Here is a 26,201-nt window from a genome sequence, read left to right on the forward strand (position 1 = left end):
CGTTTCTGGGATACCATGGCCCAGGTACAAATGCTTCTTATGGGTCCCCATCCTGGAAAGCTACAACATGTGCACCTAACCCTTGGTCCCTGTGCTCATCTGGTCTGAGACTCCCTCACAGCTCAGTGCCAGATCACAGTCTGTCCATCCTTCTCAGCCCTGAAGTCCTTACAGGCCACCCCCAGCCAAGCCCCTTACTCTGGCAGGAGACAGGGAGAACACCAAGGAGTTGGAGCTTAATGTACACCAGCGCTCGGAGTGGGGACCAGGACCCTGACCTGTGGCTCCTTTTCCTAAAGCTCAACTCCTCCTGGGCAAGATACCTCCTACAAACAGTCCTTTGGGAATTGACAACAAAGCACCTTTTCTTTCAGTAGGGATCATAGAAGTGGCTGAAACAGGCTCTCCCAAGCTGTTAATGCAGTGACAAAGGCCCCGGATCAGGCTGTGTTGTGAACACAAGCACAGGGAGGGTTTTGTCTGGGTGGCGTTTTGTGATTTCCTAGTCCTTCTGGGGCTACCCCTGCTTTTGTCACCCTCTTCTTTCTCCCAGCTTTCTCCCCAGGTAGGTGGATCTCTTGGTGTGTGGGGCGGAATAGCCCCACAGGCTGCCAAAAGTCTCATTGTCAAAGGCATAGTGCACATTGGGCTTGCTGACGACATCAAGACAAAACCACAACTTATCTTTATCAGTTACACTGATGGTGGTACTTTGATGGTCTAGAATGATAAAGAGACATAAGTACAGCTGGAAGGTGTGTGGAGGTCTCTGGCTCAGCCATGTAGACAGGGGGGACCCTGCTCTTCAGCAGCAGGACTGAACATGGACTTTAGGGTGTCATTCTGGGTGCCCACTGCCTGAGTGTTCATGGCCAACAGGCTCCATCTCCCTGAGCCTCATGCTCCTCAGTTATCAAAAGAGAATCAACAGCTTCCTGTGGGGGTCGATGGGATACAGCCAGACTAAGGAGTCTGGTCCCTGGTAGAGGCACCACACGTAGTAGTTTTTCTCAGCTGCCCACCATCATATGAAGACAGAGCACAGGGCTCACTCTCCTTTCTCTCTCCCCTGCATCTCCATCCCCATGCAGCCCTCCTTGGCTTCGCAGCCTTCAGGGATGATATTCTCTCCCACCCACAGGCTTTCTCTCTTCAATGCTCCCCCCATTTGCAGAAATTGGACCTGCTTGCTTCTTGCTGGTTTGCTCTGTTCTTTTACCCTTCTGCTTTTCCTCTTTCTTCGTCCAGCTCACTGGCCTATGTCTTTACAAACCCAGGTAGCCAGTGCCTTTGCTTCCCACCTCCCAGGGGCCAGTCTCTGTCTTTTGCTGTTGCTCTGGTTTTACAGGGCACTTCCCACACCCTACAAAGTTGACATTTTCCCCTCCATAGTTCCCCCGCCCCTGGAACCAATAACAGACCAGATACCAGACTCTGAGCTCCTGCAAGGATGGTGGTCACCTCATTTCTGTCCCTCTGTGCCCATCATGGGGTCCAGTACATAGTGGTGCTTAGTAATGACTGAAGAATAAATAACAGAAGGCACTAGGGATATGCAGAGACCCATGTTGGTTTTCAAAGACACAACTGCCCCAGAGGTTACAAATCCTCCTACCAGCATCATTTTCCCTCTGGGGCTGTTCGTGCCTCCTGTGGAACCACTTCTACTTCCTTCACCAGCAGTGATCTCCGCCAGGCCTAACATCCAACTTAGTCTTCAGACACCTGTCTGCTGTGAGGCAGCTTTGTTTTCAAGGGTCTGAGGTAATTTCTACCCAGGTCCAAGACAGCCCATAGGCCACCTCTCTGAGGCAAGCACTAGGCAGTAGGCCCCTGAGAATCCCAGGCTATGTCTGTGCCTAGGAATGCCTGACAGAGTTATGTACCTCTAACTGCTTATGTAATGATATTGTAGCTGATGAGAAGCTTCCCACAGACAGGATCATGGACCAGGCAGGTCATTGTTACCTTGGGATGGTTAGCAGTGAACCTTGGTCACAGAGCCGTGTGGGCAGGAGTCACTCACCCTCTTGCAGCACCGGATGCAGCAGAACAGCAACGGGAACATGAGCAGAACCAAGATGAAGCCAACCAAGTACAGATTGCCCATAGTGGGTATGAACTGTGGGGGAGGCGGTGGGCGAGGCGCACATATAAGCAGATTGGCTCAGCAGGTGGTCAGTGAGGGGATGAGATAGGCAGTGGCCAATGAGGTGGCAAAAAGGACAGGGTAAGTATATGGTGGACACAGGCGCTAGGTGGTAAGAAATAGTGACAAGGTAAGAGCTGGTGACAAGCTTAAAGAACAGGGCAAGGGCGGATAGCTTATGGGGTGATGGTGGATATAGGTCTCGGGGATGGGTGGGGCAGGTGGTAAAGGCTGGATAGAAGTAAGCAGGTGATTGGGTAGTTGGGGAGACAGTCGTCTCTTTATCCTGCAGAAAGCACACATGCCAAAAGTCTGTGATGGAACTGGGTGGTCTTTTCCCAGGTGGCTACCACCACGCATCACCAACCAACTGCCTTGTCCAAGTATTTCCCTTCTCCTCAGGTTGCCTCGCTTTCAGGGATTATGGTGGAGCTAGGTGACTAGGGCTGGAACTGGAACCAATGGGGAGCCATGAACTACTGATCAAGAGGCTCTGTCCCAAAGTCCTGTCAGGGAAGTCTGGGATACTCCATGGAGTGACAAGCAAGCTCTCACTGCAGGCCTTGGCTAACAAGACAAGTATTTTGTGGGAACCACAACTGCTAGATACTCAGATAAGTGAGGGAGTGCTGCTGGGGCCCACTGAGAGGTGGGGGTGCAAGAGCAGAGGTGGGAGACCCTGCTCCATCTCCACATAGCCTCTCTCTTCACCTCTAGGAACTGCAATCTTGGGCAAAGCTACTCAATCTCTTTGAGTCTCTATTTGCTCATCTGTAAGGAGGAAATGAGTGGGTACTTGTGAGGTTTAGAGAGAATTTGTAGAAAGTCCTAGCACAGGACAGGCCCATGTCGGGGCTTAAGGAATGGGATCTATTGTCTTCTTGTTTTTAGAATCAAGGGCATCTGTGGACTCACATGCTGCACAGCCCTCCCCTAAACCCAGAGCTGTGCTGTCAGAGAAAACTGAGAGGGGAGGGTGAGAGAGCCTGTGCCCAGGAGACAAGGCGGATGAAAGGAGAGGGAAAGTCGAGGCTGATGGTGATGTCGCTGTGCTAGGCCTGCAACCAAAAGGCTGCTCAAGTTGTTCTCTGTGCTTGTTGAAAGGTGGGACTTCTGATGGGCAAATGTGTCAGTTCAGTTTGCTGACCTGTGAGTGGATATCCAGGGACAAGTGAAGACAGATACAGATGGAGGCATGTCAGCACTTTTGAACCCTCACAAGCTGGAGGGTTGATACTGGACATAAAAGTGGTGGTGGCAATTAGGTACAAGGGAACCTCCTCTCAATCACTTCTCTTCTCCATGCTAATGTTCCCTGTTGCCCATGTCATGCTTCTGGGTTAAGTGGCCCACATGATGTGGAGCTCCAAAAAGTGGGTACCTGTGGAGTAGCACCTCATTTTCAGGTGCCCCTCTATGGGCAGAATCCCTGGCCTTTTCTACAGCCCTGAAGTTTCTCCACAAATAAGAGAGATAATCTTCTTGTGGAGGTCAGAGAGAGTTAGAGAGGGACAGCTGAAGAGCAGTAGAAAGGATGAGAGGAAGAAAGGAGACTGATGACATCTCAAAATGACAGCTAGTGTTCCCCAAGCAGGCTTGGGGACTAGGAGCTGTGATGATCATAAGTATGTTCAGAGCCTTTCCACAGCCTCACCAGTTCAATGGGAGCATACTCTGACTATACTGGGCCACTGTTGGTCTTACCCTCCAGATCCCCTGTTCCTCGGCCTGGATTTTCAGGGTCCATTTGCCCTAGAGGTTCTGGACTCTGCCCCTAGCACATATTCTCCTAGTTTCTCCCACTTTCCTCAGTTGGAATCCAGATGGATTTTAAACTCACTTCTAGGCCAGGGGAGGTGGCAAAGTGGGGGACAGAGTAGTAGAGCCTCGGCATAATTTTTGGAGTCTGATTAGAACTCTAATTAATTGATCTTCCCATGTGCCTCAATGACACTTGGTTCACACAAAAAAAGGAGTTCTGCAAAACCTTGTTAGCTGGTTATACCCAGGTGTCTTGTAGACACACTTCCAGGGTAATACCCAAACCTGAAGGGAAAGGATAGCTCTTCCACGAAGGTCTAAGGGCCTAGAATGGGTTGTGAGATGGCTGTCTGCACAAGCTACCTTCTGGGCCTTCCTGGGATCTTGCCTCCACAAGGTGTCTTTCCCTCTAGTGCTTTGCACAGGCTCATCCTAATACTCACACAGTCTTTACTGGTGACTTTCAAGGTTATGTTTTCAAAGCTGACACTATTGTCGAGGCTGTATTCAACGATGACCACCCTAAAGAACCAAAAGAGTAGATGGTGACCGCCTGCCTGGATAGACATGGTTCTTGAACTTGCCTCTACCTGTAGGGCACAGCTCTCCTCCAAAAGCAGATAACATGGGTAAGGAGAATTTATCCAAGGCACTACAAGGTTAATTTTTGCAAGGAAGACTGACAAGGCAGTGGGGAGACCTGCATGGGGTCAGATCCTCTTGTGGCCATGATATAAGTGACCAGGATAGTTGCTTGGTGTCACTATTGCCGCTGTTCTGCATTTGTAGAATATGTTGGCTTAGCATGAAAAGGCTGCCAGGAGCAAAGTTACCATCCTTTGGGCACATCATCTCCCCCATCCTGCTCCCTCAACAGAAACAGGTCACAGCAGATCCCTGAGCACCTTGAGGGACTACCACCAACAAGGGTGATTTTGGAGAGTTCCCTGAAACCTCCCAGAGACAGGCAAGCAGTGTCCAGGCAGAGGTGGCACCCCACATTATAGATACTTCATGGGGCTCAAAATTGCCCACCTTCTTCCAACTCAAAATACTTACTGTCCAGCTTTCTCAAATACATGTCCCGGGCATATTAGTTTTTCACTTGTAATATTAGTGGATTTTTTGCCTAAAAGACAGTCACAAGAGAATAATGTCAATGGATATGTCCATTTACCCATTTCCCTTCTGCCTGACCTGAGCAAGCAGAGGTAACATTTTGGAAGATGCCAGTTTCTCTTCTCTGCTTTACTTCTGAGCACATGCCATGCTCCAGGCACCATGTAGTGTTCTGGGTTTAATGGGAACGATGCAGGCGGAGTCTCTGCTTTCAAAAGCCTTATATTTCAGAGATTGGAAAAAGACATAGATAATGAAATAACAATGAACAAGGTAAATGCGCAAGAGTGAAAAGTACTGTGACATCAATAAACAAGGGATAGTGAATGGAGGAGAAGTGACAGCTGCTTAGAAATGGGTGACCTATGCTATCTTTAAAGATACGATTTCTCTTTAAGAAACTGACATATTTATATATGAAATACATCAATGTCTGTTGCTTCAAAATAATTAATGGTAAAGGTATCAATTAAATTATATTTATCAGAATTAATAATTATGATAAGTAGGGTGGTGGCTGTTTCAAGTTCATTATACATTTTTTCCTACTTTTGTATATTGCTGGAAATTTCTATTAAAAATAAGATCTTTCTAAAGAGACGGTACTGGAACTACAAGCAGATGAGGGAAAGCCAGAGAAAGATCCCATAGAAGAGTGTCCGGGCCATCAGAGTGCATGTACCAAGGCCCTGAGGCATAACTTGCCATGCTTGTTAAGCAGGCAAATAGGAGAACTGGGGGGATCCACATGGATCTTGGGAAGACGTTCAGGTTTTAGTATAAGTATAATGCATCAGATGAGGTGCTGGCCAGATCTAGATATGTTTTGGACAAAGGGGCAATAGGACTTGCGGTGGACTGAATGTAGGGATGAAAGTGAAGAGGAATCAAGGGAGATGTGCAGGTTTTGACCAGAGTGATGGGGTAAATGGTGGTGCTCTTCATTGAGATGGGAGGCTTGAGCAGGGAATTGGGGCTTTCTTTGTTTGTTTTTGTTTTCTGTTATTTTGTGGGGGTTTTGGAAGGTGGCATTTCAGCAGCTCAGAACAGTTCCATAACTTGTAGCTGGGATACCTTCTCGCTCTGGGCCCAAACTCTTTTTACATCCTTGGACTATAGCCATAGGTCCGGGTTATTCCATACAGAATGGTCATTTCCACATGAACCAGCTTTTCGGTTCTAACTCAATTGTCAGATAGGCTATGAACTCTTGAATTATTTTACCCCTTCATTGGTGCCAATAATGAAAGTAATCACCAAATATGGTTTGGGGAAAGGATTTGTGTCTGAAGGGTAGAATGGTTGGGATTAGTGGGAAAAAATTTCTAAGAATGTGATTGTCTTTCCCATAGGGTGTTATAGTCCAGAACCAGGAGAACAAGGTGGCAGCAAAGCATGTTTGACAAGAAAGGAGTTCTCAAACCAATGTTGATTAAACCAAATACTTCAGCTGCCACTTTTTAAAGATTTTTTAAGTTATAAAATCGTTACACTATTAAGACAGGTAGTATAAACGTATAGAAACATTGATTTAAAAGTTCACTGTAGTGCTATTTACAATAGCCAAATTATGGAAGCAATCTAACTTCCCATCAGTAGATGATTGGATAAAGCAGATGTGGTTCTTATAGACAATGGACTATTACTCAGCCATGAAAAAATGAAATCTTACCATTTGCAACAACATGAAGGAATCTAGAGAGTATTACGCTAAATGAAATAAATGAAAAACTGAAAGACAAATACCAAATAATGATACTTATATGTGGATCTAAAAAGCAAAATAAATAAAAGACAAAACAGAAACAGATTCATAGATTCAGAGAACAAACTGATGGTTGCCAGATGCGAGGAGAGTTCGGGGACTATGTGAAAAAGCTAAAGGGATTAAGAAATAGAAATTCGTAGTTATAAGTAGTTCTGGTCAAGATGGTGAAGTAGGTAAACACTGTGCTTGTCTCCTCTTGTGAACACATCAAAATTATGACTAAACTACAGAACAACTATCATTGAGAATTGCCTGTTGTCTATCTGAAAAGATTTTTAACTAAGGATATATAGAAGAAACCACTTGAGACGAGTAGAAAGGGTGGAGATGCAGAATGAGTTGGTCTCAGACCCACATGTGGCGGTTAAAACTTGGAAAGGATATCTTGGCTGTGGAAGCCCCCCCTTAGGAACAGGGGATCACAGCCCCGCATCAGGCTCCTCAGTCAAGACACAGGGTTCCAGTGTCAAGAAAAGAAGTCCCCACAATTTCTGGCTGTGAAGACCAGTGGAGATTGTGGTCGAGTGAGATAGAGTTCTGGTGAAGTCCCAGGCATTCCTCTTAAAGGGCCATGCATGGACTTACTAACAAATTCACTCACTCTAAGTTCCAATGCTGGGGCAGCAACTAGAAAGGTGCCAGGAACATAAAGCAAGGAACTAAATTGTCTGGCTTCAGGGTGGGGGCTGGAGGGACAGCTTTCTCTCAGACAGAGATGCAGGCAGAAACCACAGTTTCTTTTTTGAGCTCTCCCCTCATCCAGCATGCAGATGCAGGTGGCCACCATATCTTAGTCTCTAACTCTGTTCACCTCATGCTGGTGATTTCCTGAGACTCTGCTCCACCCAACTTGTGTGCCCACCCAAGCTGCTTCCAGTGGCTTTTCTATACAAGTAGCCTGTCTTGGCTCATGATGTGGACTTTTTAAAATTCTCCTCAAGGTTCTCAAACTCCAAACAAGCAAGATCTAGCCACAGCATGCCCCATACTGCTTGGTAAGCAACCCCAAGCTCAGCACTAGTGGCTTTCAGACTCGGTTCACAGCTTAGTCCAGTCCACGCACCTCCAAGCCTAGCAAAAGTGGCAACCATCTGCAGATGACTCTGTAGCTCTTGCCATGTAGCCTGGGGAAGGGCAGGCAGTATTTGACCTTGGCCTGCAAAATGGCTCCTCCTAAGAGGCCCAGGAGCCAACACACATATTGGCTAGCTCTAGACCACACCAGAGAGCCACTCAACCATCTGCACAAAAGTCACACCCAAAAGGAAGATTGGGAAAGCACTAGAGTCCCACTAAAGTGAATCCTGCTCCAAATCCAACTACTACACAACAGCTCCTCTACTGTAGTCATGGCCAGCCCTCACAACAAAATAGCTTCACGGTCAATCCCACCCACTAATTTTCCAACAGCAACCAAGACTCAACTACAACAAGAGAGCACACACACAACCCCCATAAGGGAGCACCAATCTCAGGTGATGAGGGAAACCATGCCACTGGGCCCCAGAGGACACCTATTACATAAGGACACTCTACTAAGACTGGGAAACATAGCAGCTCTACCTAATACATAGAAACAAACACAGGAAAGCAACCAAAATAGAGGGAAAAGAAACATGTCCAAAGTGAAAGAACAAAACAAAGCTCCAGAAAAAAAAATAAAAAAACTAAACAAAATAGAGAAAAGAAACTACTAGATGCAAAGTCCAAAACACTGATTATAAGAATGCTCAATGATCTCAATGAGAGTTTCGGCAAAAAGATAAGAAAAATAAAAATGGAATCAGTCATAAATGAAGAATACAATAACTGAAATAAAAAAATACATTAGTGAAAATCAACAGTAAGTTAGATGAAGCAGAGAATTAAATCAGCAATTTGAAAGGTAAAGTAGCAGAACACAGCCAATCAGAGAAGCAAAAGAAAAAAAATCTGAAAAAATTAGGCTAGTTTAGGGGGCCTCTGGGCAGCAGTTAATGTACCAACATTTGAATCATAAGGGGTACTAGAAGGAGAAGCAAAAGAGAGCAAGAAATTGAAAACTTATTTTAAAAAATAATGGTAGAGAATTTCCCTAACCTGGTGAAAAAATTAGACATTCAAGCCCAGGAAGCACAGAGTTCCAAACACCCAAAAGAGGTCTGCACTAAGCCACACCATAATTAAAATATAAAAAGTTAAAGACAAAGAGAATTTTAAAAGCAGCAAAAGGAAAGCAGTTTGTTACCTAAAAGGGAGCTCTCATGAGACTATCTACTGATTTCTTCATAGAAACTTTGCAAGCTAGAAGGGATTGACACGAAATATTCAAAGCGATGTAAAGCAAGGACCTATAACCAAGATGACTGTACCCAGCAAAGCTGTCATTATGAATTGAAGGACACATAAACAGCTTCTCAGATAAGAAAAAAAAAAAAGTTAAAGGCATTCATCACCACCAAACCAATATTACAAGAAATGTTAAAGGGACTTCTGAAAGAAGAAGAAAAAAAGTTCAACAATATGAATAATAAAATGACAATAACTACATATCTATCAACAAGTACTTTAAATATAAATGGGTTAAATGTTCCAATCAAAAGACATTGGGTGGATAAATGGATAAGAAAACAAAACCCTCACATATACTGCATACAGGAGACTCTCTTAGGATAGAAAGACACACACAGACAAAAAGCAAAGGGATAAAAAAGGATATTTCATGAAAATGAAAACAAACCAACAAAAAGAGCTATGCTGGCAATACTTATACCAGACAAAATAGACTTTAAAACAAAGACTGTAACAAGATACAGTGGACCCTGCAATTCTACATCTGGGTATTTATCCGAAGAAACACAAAACACTACTCTGAAGAAACATGTGCATGTTAATCTCTGTATTCATTGCAGCATTATTTACAACAGCCAAGATATGGAGGCAACCTTGGTGTCCATCAATGGATGGATAGATAAAGAAAAATTGGTACATATACACAATGGACTATTAGCCATAAAAAAGAATGAAATTTTTCCATCATCAAAAACATGGATGGACCTAGAGGGTATTGTGTTGAGGGTATTGGATAGAGAAAGACAAATGTCACATAATTTCACTTATATGTGGAATCTAGAGAATAGTATAAATGAACAAACAAACAAACAAACAAAAAACAGAAACAAGCTCATAGATATAGAAAGCACGGTTGCTGGGTGGGGAGGCTGGTAGGATGTGTGAAGTGGCAGATTAAGAAGTGTAAACTGGTAGTTACAAAGAGTCATGGGTTGTAAATTATAGCATAGGGAATATAGTTGATAATATTGTAATAACAATGTATAGTTCCAGGTGGGTACTAGACTAAGTGGGAGAGTCACTTCTATAAAATAATATCGAATGCCAACTCTAATTGAAAATAAAAATATTAAAAAAAATAATTTTTTGTTTAAGCTTTTCTAAATATCTTAAAATGTTTTTCTAGATGTTTTAATCAGAGGAGAATGAAATTAAAAACAATGAAATCAATCCTCAGTGCATCAGAACTCCTGACAATAAATAGCATTGCTTGGACACTTCTGGCAAGCCCCTAGTTGGGTGCGGGTTTATGGTCTGCTGAGAGACCCGCAACTAGGAGACGGGCTCTCCCATGCGAGTTCCTGCTGCAGGTCTTTTTTGGAGAGAAACACGGGTGATCTCCAGAGTGAAAACCAGTATACTCACAGACCACAGAGATAGGATCTGACACATTTCCTGGGGGATAGGTTGTGTCCACCTTCTTCAAGAACTGTCATATCAGAGTGGCCAAACGCTCAGACTGGGCAATCAGATCACCTATGTCTACTTTCAAACTTTTCCTTCATCAGGGGCTGGCCTTAAGCAAACTCTTTAATGGCTCCTCTCTCTGGTTGCACCCATGCAAAGAAATAATAGGTCTCCTTTGAGAATTGTGATAGTATATGTAAGGCACATTATGTGATGTAGTAAGTGCTCAAAAAATGTTAGCTTTCTATGTAAAGGAGTTATTCAGTCCTTAAACCATTCCTGAGTAAGTACAGACCAAAATAAACCTAATTTCCTTGAGGTCATCTACATCCTGTGTGGTGTGAGAATGTGGCAAAGGCAGACCCCTGCCCCTTCTGGACATAGGGGAAAGAAGGAGAGATGGCCTAGAAGTGTGGTGAGGGGGACAGTTGTTCCGGGTTTAGCAGATGGTCCTGAAATAAGAAGTCATTGAACATGATATAATAATATCAAATGAATGTATCAAGGGGCTAACTGGGAGAGGAGAGAAGGATGCAGAAAATCCAACTGTACCCCACACTCTGTGGGGAAGATCACACCCACCTCAGCGCTGCCCACACAACATCGGCCTGCCCCAACTGTGCGCTTCCTCTGGCCACTCACTCATCATGGAGGTCCACCTGATGCCTGAGTATTTCCGTTCATATGTGCATTTTCATTTTTAAGATGAAATTCTTTCATACATTACTGTTCTACATGTGCGATTGGACTTAGTGCCACTACCATACTGGCCCCATTTTACAGAAAAGAAAAGAGAGACTGAGAACAGAACACTCATTTGGTCAAGGTCACACATATGGTGTGTGCCTGTACCAAATTCCAGGGCCCAGACGTGGCAGTTGGCATTCTCTCTTGCTCGAAGGTGAACACACACTCCTGGGAAAGCTATCAGTGCCTCTGGCACAGATTCAGAGTCCCAGAGCTGCCCCCAGTTTCCACCAGCACACTCGTGGGATTTAGGTACTTGCTCTCAAGGGAAGTGAGGGCTAAGGAAAGTGTGGTGGAATGCAGTTATGAGGCAGACTCAGCAGACAAACCCATTTGTGGCAGGGGTCAAGCCCTGCTCCTAGATGCTATTGTGGTGCTGGGCTTTGCATATGAAGAAAGAGGTGGCTGGCTTCCCAGTCAGGTTCCTCCTGCATGTGTCTACATGGCCTCTATCCTCACAGTGTAAACAGCAAGTGGTCAGTAAAAGCTTTAGAGCTTGACTAGTTGAGTAGAATACAATGTGGTGTGGAAAATTTGTCATTTAGAAGCACCAAGGGGGCTACTTACTGTAGACTTTGGTGGTATCCAGATTATATCTGCAGACGTAATTATCCATTTTAGCTCGCTCTAGGCCATTAACAAAAAAACCAAGATTGTAGATTTCTGCAAGGGCAACATCCAAAGGTCTGTGTGAGGAGGGGCTGAGTGCTCTCTTTCTTCTGATCACACAATTATGGCAGGCATCCCCAAAATGGAATTTCCAAGGGACTCCTATGGGGAAGCAGCTGTGTCTGAACAAACATCTGTGCACTCTGTGGACCAGATTCTCACCTGGTGTCCCTGAGGGTCCACTATGAGGAGCCTGAGTTGGGCCTTGAGCACTCAGAGGTCTTCTCACCACAATCTGTGACCCATGGAGCACATAAAAGGCACACAGCCTTATCCCCTCACAGGGACAAACCCTGCTATGAGTTTCCAATGCTGAAATACCAGGTTCCCCCTAAGAGGTTCAGGCAGTGCTCTCCACCAGGCCCTCTTTACATAAATGAGAAAGGAGTGAAGACAATGCAGCTGAAGTCTTCTCTGTCTCATGTCTGGGCTGAGTACCAGGCTTGGGTGCCCCTGGGACTCTCTGATACTTGGGTGTCTGTTTCTCCTCCCTGTCATTCTATGTGCCTATAGAAGCCTGGAGACCAAAGGGCAAAGGGCGGGAGTCGGGTGAGTCAGGACAGAGCCCAGGATGCTGCACAAGAGACTCCAGCATGGAAGGAGAATTCTTGTCTTAGTTGCGGTTCTGAAAGTCTGCAGATGGCCACTCTCTTCCTGAATTGTCCTGACCCTTCATGGGCTTCACACACCCACCCTGGATTCACCAAGCACTTCCTTTAGGCAGTCGGTATGATAGAATGGAGATATTGGAATGCTAAGGTACAGTTCTTGGCCCTAGCATTTCCCCAGAATGCTGGGTCCCTGAAGTAAATATCAGGGTATTCAGAGAGGGCGTCTAGTGGGCCAGGCTCCTGGGGAGTTAGCCAAGAGAACATATAGGACTTCCTGCTGCAAGCCCCATGTCACTGGCCTCCATTAGTGCCTCCTGGCTCAGCCTTGGCTAATTCCAATCCCAGATGCTTGATTTGTTCCAGGTCGACCCCTCAGCTATGTCAGTATAACCTTGCACCTGGCAACCCTGATTCCTCCTACATCAGGTCTTCTTTCAACACCCAGCTAATCAAGTCAAGTTTGCAAATTCTCTGTCCCCAAAAAATAGATTCTTGGCCTGGAAGGCTGACTCTTGCCTGCTGATACATTTTATTATGCTTTCAAGTGTTTCTTAAAAATGGGAATCAGGTTTAAAAGTCTGTGCCTTTTCCTTAATAATCTAAGTGACAAGATTATTGGGAAATAGGACCACCTGGTAACAGTGGGTTCATATTTCTGCATGTCATCCATTGGTGGGCCAGGGGCCACTGTCCACCTCAGATGGAGGAGAACCCCATGGCCCAGAGCTTGCCTTCATTCTAAGAGTCCTCACACTGCAGTCAATCACCCTTGGCTTGGCTGACTCACTCCTCTTGCTCACCGTACTTGCCTGGCCCCTGACAGTACCTGATGGCAGTTACTGTGACCTAGGAAGAGCCCGAACCACATGGAACCATGGGGAGAACACTGAGGCTTTGAGAGAGTGGGAAAGGCCAGCCGATGGACATGTGCTAAGAAAAAAGCATGTGGCCCACTCAGGACAGGCTTGATGTGTCCAAGTGATATGTCTTTTCCCATGCACGGCAACCAATAGCGCAATGCTGCTTCCGAACCCAATTCTGCGAGGCTGCACATTCACTGCTCACATTTCATAAGGGCTCTGCCCACTGTTACATGTGGCTCTGTATTTGCCTGGAAGAACCAGCAGGTCATGTCTCCTGCACAGCCCTGTTGCTTGAGCAAGCCACCCTAAGCGGGGCTGCTGCCCATCAGTCTCATAGAAGTTCATTTGCAATTTATATTCCAGGATTACTTATTGCAAAGAAGTATTTCTTTGCAAGGCAGGACCCGCAATTAATAATCCATATTATAATTAGGTATAGTCAGAGGAAGAATTATTCGCTGCCTTAGTGTGAAGAGATCAGGCTTTAAATGTGGCAAAAAGAGCCAGCATGGCCATCTTGCAATAACAAAAAGCCAGAAGGAACCAGAAATGCACTAATCTGTGCCAGGCCAAAGCATGGAACTCCTGTGTTCACACAAAGTGTTATTCCCCCAGTAACTGAGCATCTAATATGCATCATTCTTTAATTTGCTCTCTTAAAGCACAAAACCCCTTGAGCTAGACAGTACTAGCCCAGTTTTACAGGGAGAGTAACTAGGGCTTCCAGAAGGCAAGTGGTTTCCCTGATCCCTGACGTGTATAGGACCAGGATCTGACCTCAACGGCCAGCCCCAGGACCCACTTACGCCACTTCTGCTCTAGTCTTAATTCTGATTTGCTATCATGTGGCTCCTCTGGGGACAAGGCCTCTCTAGTACTCAGAGACATGGTCTGTGGTCTTCAGCTCACAGGACTGTGAGTGTGGTGCCAGAATACTCTGGGAGAGACCTGAGCAGTCACAGATGAATGAAAGGCCCAGCCTGTCCTCCGTGTATGTGACAGGGGAGAGACAGCATCTGCTAAAGGCAGGCCGTCTGACAGCATAGAGCATAGTCTGGGCCTGCACTGTTCAGGAACCCTGCACACTGCCCCACTGCCCAGATGCCCGTCCTTCCTCTCTTGTGCTCCCTGTTGCCCCCAGGTACCGCTCAGTTGTCCCTTCATCTTTGTAGCAGAGCCCTCTCTGTCCCTAGGTAACTGCAGCTCCCAAAGAGGGTCCTGTTAACCTGCAGGGTGAGGGTTTCAGAATTTTGACAGAAGGAACTTTAAGTGAAAGAATTTTTGCTTTGTCCATACAGTTATTTCTTCTGTTCTCAGTGCCTGAATCTCAATACCTCCCATGGTAAAAATCACAGAAAGAAAATAGAGCCAGAAGAAGGACAACAGAGATAGTAATGAAATAAATTTGGTCCATCCATATAATGGAATACCGTGGAGAAGGTTGAGAAATATTATGTATGGCATGATTGCATGAATGTAAAAATAACGTTATAAAGTGTATTGAGATGGGTATGTACCTATTTAAGATCGACTATTTATGGTAGTTTTCTCTGAAGGGAGCAGGGTGGAACAAAGGGGGATATTTATCATAGTGGAGGGACAGCAGGCATTCCAGAGCTGTCTTTTGTATTTGTCAAAACTCTTCCAATGATACACTTAATTTTGCTGCATTTAAAAAATGAAACTCAATTATGATTAGTCACAGTTAAATATACACACGAGGAAGGGTTAGAGAGCGAGTTAGCCTGATGACTGTAATTTACCTTGAAATTCACAATATTTCAATTTACCTTGAAATTTTTCAAAAATAAGATGGAATGATGGAGAAAGAGAAATATGGATATATAAGTGATAAAATAAGGTCTGATATTAATTTATAGTTGAGAATGAGAGCAGGCAGTTCATTGTAAAATTTTTTTCACTTTGCTGTAGGTTTGGTAATTCCATAATTAAAGTTTAGAATGAATACAAAGAACTGAATGATTGAAAAAAACCTTGCAGAAGCCATGGTACAAACTAGTGACAAATGACTAATGACAAGGACAGACTAAAGGCTACAGGAACCAGCGGTGACATTCTACCAGGAAAGTCTTGGTGGGTAAGGTACCCTGTGAGCAAAGAATAGGTGGGCTGGACCTGTTCAGCTGAGAAACAGCTGGACCTGTTCTAGCTCCCCACAGCCACCTCCAGCCTCTGTAGCAGGAGGGGTCTAGAGCAGAGGGTACACCTTGGAGGGCCAGGGTGTCTTGCTAAGAGGAGTCTCAGACTCCATGGCCAGGCTGAGTTAGGAAAGTGGCCTTCTCAGCACCAGGACCCCGAGTGGAGAATCTGTTGGAGCACAGATCTAGAGGCAGCGAGGCCAGCAGAGGCCTCTGCTCACCCCAGAGCAAGCCCGAGAGGCTGAAGAGGCCTCATGCTCTCCCCATGCCTATGTCCTCAGGCATCACACCACCCCCTCACTGATTTTATTCAGAGCGACAGCCTAATGAATGGGCTCCTTCCATTTCGGTTGGTGTCCAGGTTCCTGCATTGTCTTTTTCCTTTAAGTGACTGTCCTGCTGGGTGGCAGTTTTCCACAGATGGCAACAGTTTAAAAGGTCAGAGTAGGGACTGCTGGGTCATACTGGCACAGGGTAGACAGCAGGCTCCTGTCACCTCAGCTAGGCTGCCATGGGGGAAGTATGACCACTTGGCATCCTCACCTGTAGTTTCACATGCTGCTCAGACACCATGGCCTGTGTGTGTCCAGGGGACATGATCAGAGAAATGAAGGTGTTGGGCTCGCTGCACAGCTGGGTGCTTTAAACCAGGAGAAGCAGGAAAAGACTCTACTTGTTGTGGGGTCTCTAGCTCACCTCCACGCCTGCCAGTCCAGGTCCCAGGTTCATAAGACTGGAGGAGTCAGGCAGCTGCCACCAACAGCTGGCTCAGCTGGAGAGGCTCTCATTCGGCAAGTTTTTTAACCCCTCCTCTCCCAGCCTGGGCTCAGCATGTGGGGTGGGGAGAGCCAGTGATCAATGATGGAGATATTAATACCAGTGACTGTTCATTAGGGTCTACTTGTTTCTAGATCCTGTGCCAGTTCCTGCAAAATCCATCAGCCTTTCCTCTCACAACAGACCTGGTGGTGGGCATTGTTCTTTCTACTTCTTGACGCAAAAGTGGAGCTCATAGATGCCACATTTGCTCCAGGTTATTAGCCCATGGGTAAGAGCTCAGATACACACACAGTTCTATCTGACCCCATGGCCTATTGCTTTATAGCCTTACAGAAAGAGCCCAGAGGCCAGAGCCAGCTGCCTGGGTCTGGATCCAGCTGGATCTAGCTGTGCGCTGTTACCATTGGACAATTGTGCTTATCCATCCACCTCAGTGGCTCAAATCCTAATGATGTGAACTCTCGAGTCTGAGCTCATTACAGAGGGAGGGCTCCTATCAGGAAGGTAATTCCTCGAAGTCCCTCAGCACACTAATGCAGGCACCCTCACAGGGGAGAGAGCATCCTTGTCAAGTTCCAGATCTCAGTGGGAGCACTCCCCATTTAACCACTGGGTGTGGTGTTTGCTGTGAGTATTAGTGTGCACGGATGCCTTTTGTCTGACTTGGTTCCTAGTATGACCTTGGACGTTGAACTGCATCTAAATCTTTTCCTTCATCCATCGAGATAATCATGTTTTCGTTCTCCATTTTGCTGATGTGGTAAATTGCACTGATATTTCAAATATGGTATGAAACTTGCATTTCTGGGGTGATCCCTAATTAGTCTTGATATATTGTCCTTTATATATATTGTTAAAGTTTCTTTGGTAGTGTTTTGTTGAATGTTTTAAATATATATTCTATTATTTTAAATTTCATCTTTAACTTTTGTGATTTCAAAAGGTAATTACACTGAATTTATGTGTGATCCTTTCACAATACATGTAATTCAAGTCATTATGCAAGACATCTTTACTTATAATTACACACCCACATGAACTTTCACTTAGTTGTGTAGAGTGTACATTCCTATATGAACACTCCATGCATATACACACCACACAGTCAGACACCACACTTACCTCACACACATAACATACAGTGTCATACCATTCACATCATGCTTGGACCACATACACTCACACTACATACCCATTTACACTAGAAATGTACACACACACACACACACACACATCATGCACACACACATTCTTTTGGCTAGAACAGTGACTCTAGCTCTTACCTCCTACACAGGCAACGAAACTGTCCTCTTTCATGACATCTAAACAAGAATTTTCTACGAGCTGAAATAAAGAGGTAGCAGGGTCAAAAAAGTGAATGTAGAACCATAGTGAGAAGCCACACCATCCCCCATTCTCACATTTAGCCCCCACTCACTGAGTTAATATATTCATCAAAGGTGTTGTAATCGTTCCTCCCATACATTTGGCTATTTCCTACAATCTTAAGCAGCTGAAAGAACAAGAGGAGATGGTTTAAACCCACAGCCAGGTGTTGGGGACACAGCAGGTTCCCATTCCAGGAGACAGTCTCTGGCCTCAGGCATGGGCAAGCTGCCCAGCCTTAGGGAGTGAAAGCCTTTACACCAGCAACTCTGGTGTGTAGGTTGTACACAATACTTATTTGTTTCTGAAGTGGCTCTCTGTTGTCCAAACACTTGGGCTTGATTATAGGTCCATCCTCTGGGGAACCCTGGGAAACCTAGCTTTGAAAATAGTCCCCAAATTGGATAAGGTGCGGCCCTGGTTACCTGTTCAGAATTACCTGGCCTTTCTTATACTTGTTTACACCCATGCTGTAAACCTTGGCTCCCATACTCTGAGCAATGTTAACCTAAGAGGAAAAAGACTTCGAGTATAAAATATCAAAACACATGGAGCAAAATGCTGGTAACAATGGGCTGGACTCACTTCGTTCTTGGTTTCACGAACTGTCTTTGGCAGCAGTGGCCCAGTGGTCAGACTGATAATCAGGCTGGCAGCATTACTGTCTGCAGGAGAAGAAAGGAGGGGCCAATGTAGTAAAGTAGCCTGGACTGACATGCTGCAGGCTACCAGGACTACAACACTGCTCTCTGCACCTTCTCCTCTCAGGGAGAAGTGGCCTAAATACACGTACCCACCATCCAGAGCCCCTGGAGGGCTTTGCGGCCAACTCCAGCCAGAGGAGGGACCTTAGCCCAGGACCCTGAGCTGAAATAGCTTCGGGTTTTTCCTACTGAACTCTCACTGCAACAAGATGGTACAGCTTTTGCCCTGAAAGGCAATTCCAGTTATTTCACTGGGCAAGCGTAACCGTTTCAGATGATCACAGAGAGGAGCAGCCAGACCTCACTGTACAAGTGTCTCTAAGACTGAGTGGAAGGCTGGGCTCCTGCTGTAAACAGTGCCTGTGGCATCTGTGGGCCCAGAGGTTCAGAACTCAAGGTTAGAGGCACTTGGGCATCAGATTCCATGCTCAGCTCAATGCCATTCCCTACCAGACCCACACATCTTTCCTGATCAGAGCTGTGACCCTACAGTAAAAGTAAAGATGCTTCTGAGCTCAGCACAGACTTTTCCACTCTTGGAGACACTGTCAGAGGACAAAAGTCAACTGAAATGAAAAAGCTGCAAGGAATAAAAGTCAGAGCCAGATTGTGCAAGAGGAAAATGTGTGGTCAACAAGGAGAAATGCAGCTCTTTTTTTATTTTTGTAAACTTAATCCTGTCTGCTCTAGGTCCCCTGACTTTTCTTTTTCTTTTTCATGCAACTCAACTGTAGGTCAAACAACTCGGATTCAATAAGAACCAAGAATGTACCAACATGATCCCGTGTAGTTCTGAGAATGTCAATGTGGTGCTTTTTATCCTCACTGCACAGAGAAGGAGACTTTATCACAGAGAGGGCAAGGATCTTGCTCCAATGTCAGCACTAGGAAATGCCCATGGTGGGTCTGCACCCAGACCTCACTGAGGCCCTGCCTGGCTCTGTTTTGGACTCGACTATAATGGAGTCAGCAGGCAGCTTACCTCGAAGAAAAACTCTCTGAATCTGCTCATTTGCCTGCAATAAAATGAAGGAATGTGGGGTGAGAGTTGTGATATGACACAGTAATACTCTAAGAACTTGACAAAGCAAATACTCTGAGCTCTAGCAGTCTGTACCTTTTTAAATCCTTCCTGCATGTTTCTGTCGCTTGTAGGCACTACAGTCTTAAGTTTGGCAAGAGCTTCTTGTATTTCTTGTCTGATAAAAATTTTAAAAAGGGGTTGAGATAGAATGAATAGTTGAGTGTTAAAAAACAGCCTCGTGCTGTCTTGCTGTCATTCTGCACTGTGCATACCTGCCTGGACAATAGAAGACATAGTAAAGTAGCCCTGTCATGGTACTTCTGCTCTACATCTTTGAAATTGATGAGCCTGTTTAGGCCTTCTCTGTCCCCAATTTGGTGAGCACCTGATGGGGCTTTGCAACTTTGTTTTGCTGGTCCCAGGAGTATAGTCTGGTTTTCTGTGCCCTATTCCTGTCTCAGGCACATAAAAATCATGGAAGCCTTGACAATCCATAGTCAGAGTGGGGAGCATCCATGGATGAACAATGTGACACCCGTACTCACAATGTGAGTAGAAAATAAGAAGCACCTCCAACAGTTACACTCTCTTTCAACAGATAAGGCTGAATTTGGAAAGGTCATCTTTCTAATCCCCTGCCCTGTCACCTCCTCCCCTGCTATAGACCCTAGGGATGACTCAGTACCCCCAAGCCACTTCTCCTTCTGAAATGGTGCTACAGGAAGTAGCCAAGCTGCTTAATTAGAGTACTAAGGTTCCTGGCCATCACATGCTCCTGAAGAACAAGACCAAAAGCTGGGGAAGTGACCCTGAGGGCTGCCCATGGAAGCAGAAGATCAGTCAGCCACGGGCTGCCTCGGGTATGTGGCCTGTCAGCCACTGTTAAAGCAGAGAGCAGGGGCTGAGCTGGGACACTCAGGGCGGGGAGGACGGGTGGGAGCTTGAGTTTAGGCTGATGCAATGTGATGGGGCTGAGCTGGCACAGCAAGGTGAAGTTGAGCCTGGACTCTGAAAGCTGGCTTCTTGCCATGAGTGGAAGAGTTGCTGTCCTGGGGTGAGATCTGAGAGCCCCAGGTCCAGCACTGCCTGGAGTTAAGGAGGACTGAGACTCATGGCCGGTGGAGGCGAAGCCAGGCCCTGCCCAGCCTAGCCCAGCACAAACACCCTCTGCTCCAGGCACCACACTTCAGAAGATTTTTGTTTTGTCATCAGCATCTCAAAATATGCTGGAACTGTCAGCTCTCCCCAGCTCTCCAGAACCCAGCTCTCTAGGCTTTGCTCTTTTTTGTGGCTCTCCATGGTGCTGTCAGTCCAGTCCTACTCCCAGTTCTGCTCCTGAGAGAGACACCAGCCTCCTGGTGCCCTCAGCAAGCCCTCTGACTCTTAAATTGTCACCCCCTTGCACACACGATTTCATAGTTTTCCATTTCCCTGAGCCCTGCATCTACTCCTGACACCCTTCCTCATGAACAATGGCCCCACTTTCACCCCCAGGGAAGACCTGGGAGGCTGTCCACAAGTCTCCCCACGGCTTGTCCTGCTTGGGCCCTTAGGTCCCTGCCTCAGAGGAGGCAGTTGTCTTCCTGTCGCCCAGAGGTCAACTTCCACCAGAGGCTCACATTCAGTGCCTTCTGCCTCTCTCTCTGTCAACTTCCAGTTTCCTCCCAATGAACCTGCTTTCATCCACCTCAAACCCACTCAGGTCTCTCGCTCTCTCTCTCTAAAAAAATACAAACCACAAGCACATACAAAACCACATTTTTCTCTTGTTGAGAGAGCCGCCAGTTCCCTCCCCGCTTCTCTTCAAAGCCAGACATTGAGGTGCTATCTCCATGCACTGGCACCACCACATCCCCTCCCCTGCAGCCCGGCTGTTTCCGCTTCACTTGGCTGTTCCTGATTTTCTCCAAAGTCCCGAACGGCAACTTTTCCCCACAAATCCTAGGACCCTTCTGTCCTAAGTTTTCTTAACTTCTCTTTGGTGCTTTACCCACTCTGAATTGGGTTCAGATTTTTGTGTCCACCAGAATCTTAACCTCCCAGCTACTCAGAATCTCCATAACTTCTCACCATCAGGCCTTTGTGCACACCACTGGGCCCTTCTATGGCCCTCCTAAGATGCACGTATGTCATGCCTTCCTCAAACACCTCTCCCAGCCCTGTGTTGAGGATCCCACTCACGAGGATCCCTGTCATAGTTACACCAAGGGACCTAGCTTCCCTCCACCGAAGCCTGTCCCTTCAATGCCACCCACTTCTTCTACTCTGGGTCTGTCTCTGTTATCCCCAAAGCCCACAGGCCCAGAGCAGAGAGTGACACAGCATGGCAGGTGCAGAACATAGGCCAGTATTTACAAAGGATCCATACATCTGCTCTACTAGATCCAGAGTCCGCACAGCCAGCCTGTTCTAAGAAAAAGGAAGAGCACCGAGGAAAGGACTCAGGTCGAGGGCAGGGCTTAGAGGGGGCAGGGATGGTCTAGAAGCACCGGGGTCAGCCAGTGCCAGTGCAGCCAGGAGTCAGAGGGGGCCAGAGAGCCAGGGCTGGAAAGTGAGGGTAGGCACTAGAGGGAGCCCAGGCCAGCTCAGCCTGCACATCAGTGGGTTCTCCACTGAGGTCTCAGGGAACCCCTCACTCCTTGGCTCTCCCTATAGCCTGCCCACTGGGCTTTCCTTGGGGGATCAAAACAGCACTTACTTGTTTGAGGTGAGCTTCATGAGGGTTTGGCCCACTGTGGAGTAAGTGATGAAGGACATCCGCAGTTTCGGGCTGAGGAGGAAGCACTCTTCATGAGATGCCATAAACACAGGCTCAAAATAATACCAATAAGCAGACACAGAGGGGTGCACAACAACTTCCCTGTTTCCCACCCCAACTCTTCCACTTTAGGACACGTTTCCCAAACCCTGGAAGTTCCCATAATTTTTGTGAAGGATTCTGAGGGCTGTGGAGTTGTTGGTCCTTCCAGGTAGAGAACTAGAATGGCATCCTGCTCCATCCCTATACTCCCAATCTCCTCAAAGTCTCTCACACTCACCCCCTCCAACATATATACACACACACACACACATGCACACAGCACATAGATGAGAAGATAGACACTTAGCATCCTGAATGAGGGCTTCCCAAATGGCCTCTTTTACTGTAAAATTCTTTGACCCTTCATAGGTCTTCACTCCTTGCCTGTCTTTCCCCTACCTCTCCTCTCAAAGAAATTATTCTTGTTCTTGGCATCCATTCATTACATTCTTTCCATTTCTCTCCCTAGCCACTGTCTTCATTATTTGCTGACCTTCATTTTCTCTTAGGTAAATCACTACTCTAAGACTCTATTACTTCTGTCTCTTGTTTCAACTTATTTTAACCATGATTATCATACCTTTCTTTGTGGAGCACAACTTAGATCATTTCACACTTCTGGTCAATAATCATCTATAGCTCCTTATTTCCCACAGCAAAAGATCTAAGCCCCTCAGCCTGGCATTATAAGCCTCTGTCACCTTAGTCTCAAGCTGTCCTGTCCAGCCTTATCTCCCAGCCTTCCCTTGAGTTAACCCTTCTCTTCAGCCACTCACTCTACAGGAAGTCTCTTGGATAGTTCCTGTTACCCAGAAGTTCCCCATTCTTCAGGACTCCGTTTAAATTTTCACTTCTTCTGTAAAATCACTCTTGACATTTTTCTTAAAGTCCTTGCTTTTCATTTAAGTAGCTATGTAAGTCCTTTGTCCCTTGCCCTTTTTCCTGGCCCTCAGCACTGTTTAGTTACTGTGTTACTAGTTTGCCTGTTTCCTAATCTGTGAGGTTTTTATGGGCAGACTATGTCCCCTGCAAAATGGCCTGGCCTCCAGGAAGAAGCCAAAAAAGCTACCGAGACCTGATGGAAACAGTGTGATCTGTCCTTGCTTCTACTTCAGAGCACCTCCCTGGGTTCTGTGTTCCTGACCCAAGGGACTCCCATGCCCACCGAGTCTAAACAGCTTTGCACTCTGTCTGGAAGAGGAAAACATCAGCCGTACTTTGTGTACTTATTCACCAGCTCATCTAGATATTTTTGAATGTCATCCCAATTGCTTTTCGCACTGTCTGACCTGAAAATAAAGAAGATCTGAGTTAGAGGGATGAGGTGCATTCATTGAGTGGGCAGATTTCTGCCTCCCCACTTTCCAACAGGCCCTTTAGCAAGCTCCTCCTCACCTCACATAACCGATATTTGTCATACAACATCAGTGACTCTACTAGGTCACCTTGTGGTGCCTCTCATCAGTGTGACTTGTGGGGAGGCTGACCAACCAGACTTGTATGCTTCAGTATGAGGGACTTTTGGTAGCATGGCAGAATGGTTGGTCATGTTAGGTGGGGTTGTTAGATTAAAAAATGAGGGAGGATGCAGTGGTTGGAAAACGCATTCTAATTCTGATATGTTGGCTCTTCTTGTCCTCCACTTACTGACATCTTAACAGGATCTCTGGCTTGAAGTCAGGGAGGATGTGCTACTCAGACTATTTTACTTTCCTTCTTTCTTATTAGCCCACAAAGCTGAGGCATTCTAGACACAGAAGACTTTTCCAGCATTACTGCCCCAACCAGCAAGAAAAACTGTAGGTCTTTTCTTCATGTTCTCACTCCCATTGCTCTCACTTTAGTCCCTGAATATAAAGTGAAGAGGCTGAAGGGGGTTGAGGTCATGATCTCTCTGTCTAAGTGGGAAATACATGTGTCTTACCTGCCCAGGGCTCAACAGTCTTTGCAATCCCACGTCTCTGCAGGTTGGCACTATTCTAGGTTTTGGAAGACAAATTTGAGGCTCACTGACTAAGTATTTTGTTGTAGGTTCTATAGATGACAAAGGTGAAACTGAGGCTGGTACTCTGGCTTGGGCTCTTTCCCTGTATATTTTAGCTCATACATTTTATTTGGCATATGAGTCAGAGGAACACACCATCCTCTCATCTCCAGTGATCACCATGCCCATAAACATTTTTAATGACATGTTTATATGTGTGATTCCCACATTCCCTAGAACATCCTTCTCCTCTGTAGTATTTTTTTCTGCTTTCTCTGAGCTGCACCTAAAACTGTCAGCAAACTAAGGAAAGATTATTTGAACTGAATTAGGATTATCATTCATGGAGCATCTATGTACCATGCACTTTACATATATGATTTCCAATGCCAAAACAACCTTATATTATCAGCACTATTTCCATTTTATAGATGAGAAAACTGAGGCTGTAATAGGTCAAGGATTTTGCTAAAATTTCTATGGCTAGCATGGATCTTAATCTTGATGTAGCTGTGAAACCCTTGCTCTACCCATTGCACTTGGCAGATCAGGGTGACACTGCTCTGTCCAATTGCTGGGTAGCAAAGCACTAGACTCTGTCAACCCACCTACAATACAGGCTTCCTGTCAGAAACTCCCATGTTTATATGCAACACAACTCCTTTCCTAATTATTGGTAACACTTTTCACTTTCCTTCACATTAGTCCTCTCCTCTGTTTTCTCTCTGAATGAAGTAGTTTTTCCAGAGAATATTTACAGGAAGCAAGAATCTTCAACCTATCCATCTACTCTGGGAAAGTTTCCAGTTTGTGATGATTATGAGGTAAGATCTAGATTCTAGAACACAGAAGAACACAGTCAGTGTTCATGGGCTGTGGAAAATAGCACAGACATGTCCCTAGGGAGGTTTCAATATGAAACAGACCTATCATGTGGGCTTCTGGAAAACAGAGCTCCAAGCATGTTTTAGCGTTCTACTCTTACAATGAATAGATGAATCTCTAGACATTTGAGGACATCTCTACTATTACAGTTTGAAGCAAAGAAAAAAAAATCCTAGTGATATAACTATACTGAGAAAATCAACATGGGTGGAGCAGAATTGGGTAGGTGAGCTGAGCTTTAAAAGAGCTAAATTTTTCTCCTCCACAGTAAGAAGTCAATAGAGAATATATAAATCTCGAACAGCAAGATACAGCTGTCAGTGCAAGTATGGTATTATCAACATGATCATAATACTAGAAGGAAAATGGGGTGTGGGATCAGCAGTGGGGAGGAGAGCAGCAAGGGCCTAGAGTTTTTACATGTGTACTTTGTAATAGTATTTAAATTTATGGTCCAGCATTTCCTCTTAAATATAACAATAAAATTAAGAAAACTAGTAGCATGAAGGATATCAGCAAAATGGTAGATTCTGAAAATCTAACCCCTTGTTCCTCCCACTGAAACATTGAACAAACCACCATGTGCTATCTGCACCAACTCTAGGACTCTAGGAAACAGTAAAAGTTTTAAAACAATAAAGCAAATGCATGATTAAGAAGTAGCCATCTTTAAAATGGTATGAAAGTTTTGTGGCATTTTTAATCTCCTTTCCTCCACTCCTTTTCTGGTATGGTCACAGTTTGAGTCTTGATCAGTGGCCCTGTTCCCTGTTCTTCTTGAACTAGAGAGAGCAGTGTAGATCTTACTAACAAATTATTGTGCACAGCTTTTCTAACCTGGTTGGATTCGATTAGAATGATCAAAAGCAGCTGTAGACAAAGGTGTATTTAGAAAGCCACACATATGCCCAGACCAGAAGCATGCTCAGAAAAGTCTTGAGACTCCTTAACCATTCACTTTAAGCTGATCCCTAGGCTCAGAGTAAGCCTAGCTAAGTTTTAAATGAATGCACAGCCAATAACCATTCTGCCAAATTGGGAGTGGTGGCTGTTC

The 26,201-nt window shown here is 45.5% G+C and overlaps 1 protein-coding gene across 1 annotated transcript; it reads right to left on the reverse strand.

Moving 5' to 3' along the window:
• Positions 1–532: 532 nt before the first annotated feature.
• Positions 533–23,185, reverse strand: ANTXRL (ANTXR like). Its single transcript, XM_039870917.1, has 12 exons — positions 23,055–23,185; positions 22,177–22,248; positions 19,572–19,653; positions 19,437–19,470; positions 18,336–18,415; positions 18,190–18,258; positions 17,648–17,708; positions 11,850–11,945; positions 4,970–5,039; positions 4,354–4,432; positions 2,027–2,297; positions 533–720 (listed from the first exon to the last, which is right to left on the reverse strand). The coding sequence occupies exons 2-12, from the start codon at positions 22,233–22,235 to the stop codon at positions 533–535; spliced, it is 1,089 nt and encodes a 362-aa protein (XP_039726851.1). The 5' UTR covers positions 22,236–22,248; positions 23,055–23,185.
• Positions 23,186–26,201: the final 3,016 nt, after the last annotated feature.

This window comes from Pteropus medius, unplaced genomic scaffold, assembly GCF_902729225.1.
Source record: "Pteropus medius unplaced genomic scaffold, Ma_sr-lr_union100, whole genome shotgun sequence".
In the NCBI taxonomy this organism is placed as follows: Eukaryota; Metazoa; Chordata; class Mammalia; order Chiroptera; family Pteropodidae; genus Pteropus; species Pteropus medius.